The 5,000-nt window shown below is 43.4% G+C and overlaps 3 protein-coding genes and 1 long non-coding RNA gene across 7 annotated transcripts in view; all 4 read right to left on the bottom strand.

Moving 5' to 3' along the window:
• LOC796311 (zinc finger MYM-type protein 1) overlaps positions 1–5,000 on the bottom strand; it is an 854,498-nt gene that overhangs the window by 557,066 nt on the left and 292,432 nt on the right. The gene's annotated exons all lie outside the window — the stretch shown is intronic.
• wu:fe14d05 overlaps positions 1–5,000 on the bottom strand; it is a 312,007-nt gene that overhangs the window by 169,332 nt on the left and 137,675 nt on the right. The window lies entirely within an intron of this gene.
• LOC147844971 (zinc finger MYM-type protein 1-like) overlaps positions 1–5,000 on the bottom strand; it is a 108,351-nt gene that overhangs the window by 58,976 nt on the left and 44,375 nt on the right. The window lies entirely within an intron of this gene.
• Positions 827–1,821, bottom strand: LOC137490884 (uncharacterized). Its single transcript, XM_087249423.2, has 2 exons — positions 1,464–1,821; positions 827–1,386 (listed from the first exon to the last, which is right to left on the bottom strand). Exons 1-2 carry the CDS (start codon positions 1,800–1,802, stop codon positions 877–879), a joined length of 849 nt encoding a protein of 282 aa, XP_087105549.1. The 5' UTR covers positions 1,803–1,821; the 3' UTR covers positions 827–876.

Raw genomic sequence — 5,000 nt, 5'->3', positions numbered from 1 at the left:
AGGTGGAGCAGGTGCAGGTGGAGGAACAGCAGGTGCAGGTGGAGCAGGTGCAGGTGGAGGAACAGCAGGTGCAGGTGGAGCAGGTGCAGGTGGAGGAACAGCAGGTGCAGGTGAAGCTGGGACTGCACTGGATGTTGGTGCAGCAAATGATGGAATCACCATTGACACACTCATGTCTGGGTTAAAAACAAGTGTGCCAAACAATGATCCAGGTCCTGAAATGGGCTGCACAACATCTGGTGCTGTGGGGGGTGGTGCAATGGGGCACACCGTGCTGGGGGTCGGTGGAAAGGAGCACACCGTGGTGGGCGCAGATACAATGAGGCGCACTGTGGTGGGGGCCGGCGCAATAGGGCGCACTGTGGTGGAGGCTGGTATGATGGGGCACACTGTGGTGGAGGCTGGCGAGATGGGGCGCACTGTGGTGAAGATCGGTGTGACGGGGCACACCATGGTAGGGGCTGGTGCAATGTGGCAGACTGTGGTGGGGGTTGGCGCGATTGGGCATATCGTCGTGGGGGCCGGTGGAAAGGAGCACACCGTGGTGGCATCCGGCAGGAAGGAGCAAACTGTGGTGGATGCAGAAGCAGACTTTCGACCAGGTCGAAGAAGAGGTGCCTGTCCTTCTTTATTTGGAGGAAAGACAAACTGGTGTTTGGGGCCTGATGTTGTCGGTGCCTCGTCCAATTTTCCCCTCGGCAAAGGAAGCTGCGTATCTGCCACAGCAATTGGATCAAGTGGAGTCAGTCCCTGAGTGAGTACACTCATTTCCTGATCTTTTTGCCTCCGTTGAAACCTGATAATAAATGATATGTATTATTCATTTATATTAATTTAGAAGTATTCAGGTAATTTAAAGAAAATAATGTGCTTTGCTTACCACTGAATAAGCGTCTTCTGGTTTAGCTCAAAAAGCTGGATCACTGTTTCATCCATCAGCCTGCGACTGCCAAGCACCAGATCCCGGATGTGGTGGTAATCGGTCAGTATTTTAGACCACCTGTGCGTGCGAACACCAGCCTTCTTGGAAGTGGACTTGTGTACGGCACACAGCTTTGTACAAATGGCCTCAACCAAGCGGCTGGTGCTAGGCCACTGTGCTGGACCCTCAGGATGTCCAATCAGACAGCGCTTGATGCTCTCCACACCTGGAGTGACTCCGAAGCGCTTCCGTGCCTTAAAGCGCCCATGTGTCAGCTGAGGCTGATGTCGAGGCTGGTAGTTGATGCGCTGTTTATCAACATCCAGGAGAGCTGTCCACAGCTGAATGGCCTCTGTCACCTGCAGGTCAGTGAGGTAAGGAGCCTCACGAAGACCTACCAAATAAGCAGCCAGATCCTGCACCTTGTCCCACCCAGCAATGCCATCAGGTCCAATGACTACTCCCTGGTAAATACAGAATAAATTTAGTATATGTGGAATAAAAAAAGACTAAATAAAATTAAGTTCTTAATATATCTTACCTGAGCCTCAACAGAGAGACTGTCTCCAGACTTGGATGGCTGTGACGGCACTGAGGGGGCTGGGCTAGGAAGCTGTCCTTCTCCACCAGCTGATGTGGACGGCTCAGCCAGTAATGCTGGGGACTGAGGCAGAGGCGAAGATAAGGGGCTGTTTCTGAGATCACGGCAGGGGTCATCCTCATACAGCACTGGAACTGTGATGTCCTCCATGATCTCCTCCTCAAACCCGTCATCTTGTAGATCCTCGTCATCTACTTCCTCCACCAGCCTGCCTTCCTCCTCTGGGTTCTGGAGCACCGGAGTCAGGGTTTTGCCGGTCTGGCTGTAAAGGTGCTCCATTCCCAGCAATTCACCTTAAAAAAAATAAAACAATAAAAAAACATATATTAAATAAAACTAATGATAAAATAAACATTTAGATTACCATTTTGTGTAGTACATTAAAAGCTTAATGAATAACTTCCATAACAACTAATTATTGGATTTCTTGCCTGTATATGCTCCAGGAGGGTGATAGCGGTGATCCCAGGGCTTGCCTCCTGAGACATATCTTTTGGTGGACAATGAGCTTTGTGTTTTTCCTCTCTCTCTCCCTGCAGGTAACTGTGTCCACCTGGTAGCAATCATTGGATCTTTCTAGAGAGGAGAGAGAGTATTTAACCTGAGCTGCACTTCAAACCAGTGTTGGTGGTGTCAAGTGCAGTGGCGGAGCTTTTCTCCAAATTCAGACCTGACTCATGAGGTGAACGGATCAATTCTTTTTCCGGCTCTAAATGCGTATGATTGGCCCATGATGAACGAGTGACTCAGACCCGATAGAGGACTCAAGAGATGAACGGATCAATTCATTTTTCCAGCTCTAAACCCGTATGATTGGCCCGTGAGGAACGAATGACTCAAACCCGATAGAGGACTCGAGAGATGAACGGATCAATTCTTTTTTTGGCTCTAAACGCGTATTATTGGCCTGTGAGGAAGGAATGACTCAGACCCGATAGAGGACTCGAGAGATGAACGGATCAAATATTTTTCCTGCTCTAAACGCGTATGATTGGCCCGTAATAAACGAGTGACTCAGACCCGATAGAGGACTCGAGAGGTGAACGGATCAAATCTTTTTCGGCTCTAAACGCATATGATTGGTTTCTGCCTTTCCGCGATGAACGACACGAAATGTGATGAAGACTTGAAAATCAAGTCCCAAATCATATTGAAGATTCGTTTAAAATGAACGAAATGTTCATGATCGACCCATTACTAAACCTGGTTAGATACCTGCTCCAGTCGGGGATTGAACTTTGTGATCTACCCAAAGTGTTATTTATGGACATATTTCTTGAACCAGTACTGTTATATATGCATTGAGTAGTTTCTGGTGGCCAAAAAAAAACACAATATAACCTTAATTTCGCTTCTTTCTTTCTCAATTTCTCAAATTTTCTTATTTTTCTTGTGCTTTTTTCTTCCCCTTCCAAAACAGACTATTGTTCCCCAGCTTTAGCGGAGTCGGTAGAGGGTCCAGAGTTCAAGTCTGTGTTCGGGCATGAGAGACTCTTTGTGGAGCCACAGCTTTTGCCGTTGAGCTATCGCTTGCTGAAAGTTTCATCTAAATGCACAACACGTGTACTAGGCATGAGGACATGGGAGAACAGTCTTGTAGTCATGGCTGCGTGGTTAAGGCGATCGACTAGAAATCAGTTGGGGTATTCTCCCGCAGGTTCAAGTCCTGCTAACTATACCCACATCTTGTTCCTTTTTAAAATTGCAGCAGCCATCAATGTTTGCATTTCCATTGTTTCTTGGGAAAAGCGTTGTGCTGGTAGGAGGAGAAAAACAACTGTGTGTTCTCACTGAAGAGCAGTGGTGGTAAGAGTACAAAAAAATTGTACTCAATTACAAGTACTGTTACATTGCTAAAATTGTACTCAATTACAAGTAAAAGTACTGGTGTTAAAAAGTACTCAAGTAAAAGTACAAATTACTCTTCGTAAAAACTACTCAAATTACAAAATTACAAATTACTTTTTTAGCTTGGCGGTATTGGTGGAATTATCCATAAATGCGGAGTCAGACAAGATCCAGGCAGTAAAACACATTTTACATAACACATTTAAAGATACTATAAACACTTTTAAAACTGTGTAAACAGCATTAATTATAGATAATAATTATAGAGCACCTATAGAGGAAACCCACGCCAACATGGGGAAAACATGCAAACTCCACACAGAAACACCAACTGACTCAGCCAGGGCTTGAACCAACAAACTTTTTGCTTTGAGGCGATAGCAATACCCACTGCGCACCATGGTTATTTTACAAAAACAATGTTTTGTTATTTGGAGTATAAAGATAACAGAAATTTAAACAAATGCACGACTTTTTATCATTTCAAATGATGCCTCTTTTATCTGTACGATCAAAAGATGATGTAATAAATAAAAAAAAACACTTGCAAATTATGGAGAAACTTTGTTAATTACCTAATTCGCGAACTGAACCGTCAGAAACCACAGAACAACACTGCCTAGTGCCTAAACATATTATTAATAAATATAATATCACACAAATTAAGTTATGTCTTCTTACCATAATGTTTTTTTTTTAGATTATAGATTGAAGTCTTAAAAAAAGGGTTTCTGCAGGGTTTCTGCAGATATCATCTCATGACTTTTTTAAGACCTCTTTAAGACCATAAAGTATTAAATTTAAGACCTATATCACAATATCAAAAGCATGCAAGAGAAAATGCAAAAACACAAAATTTGTGGTAAAATAAAATTATTTAAATAGAACAGTACTGAAGACAGGTTAGATGCACCATTGAAGTGCAGGAACAAAAAAACAAAAGAAACAAACATTTTGAGGCTGATTTATACTTTCGCCTGGCTCCGCATTGCACACCTCCGCTGACTGTGCGCGCACCTCACGAAATGGATGAGGCTTTAATACTAGACGCGTTCGTCATTGTGATATTCTTTAAAACATCAGGGGCCAGTCAAAAGACACCTCACTGTAAAGTCAGACGGATAAACAGAGAAGTAAAACGTTTCCAGAACTACGTCATATCTTTAATATTGTTCAAGATTTTAAAAATAATTATTTTTCATTATTTTTATAATTTATTATGATTAAAAAATTGGGTGACGGGGTGGGGCAGTGGGTAGCGCTCTCGACTCAAGGCAAAAAGGTCGCTGGTTCAAGTCTTGGGTGGGTCAGTTGGCATTTCTGTGTGGAGTTTGCATGTTCTCCCTGTGTTTGCGTGGGTTTGCTCAAGATGCTCCGGTTTTCCCCACAGTCCAAAGACATGCATTTTAGGTGAAATAGGTAAGCTAAATTGTCTGTTGTTGTAAATGAGAACGGGTTGCAGCTGGAAGGGCATCCGCTGTGTAAAACATATGCTGGATAAATTGGCGGTTCATTCCGCTGTGGCGACCCCAGATTAATAAAGGAACTAAGCCAAAAAGAAAATTAATGAATGATTATAAAGTTTTATAACTATTCAAGATTTTTTTAATTAAAGTTTGATGCATCACT

The sequence above is a fragment of the Danio rerio genome, chromosome 4, assembly GCF_052040795.2.
Source record: "Danio rerio strain M-AB ecotype USA chromosome 4, GRCz13ab, whole genome shotgun sequence".
Lineage (NCBI taxonomy): Eukaryota > Metazoa > Chordata > Actinopteri > Cypriniformes > Danionidae > Danio > Danio rerio.
The sequence above is the reverse complement of the archived record's forward strand: the minus strand, read 5'-3'. Positions and strand labels throughout refer to the sequence as shown.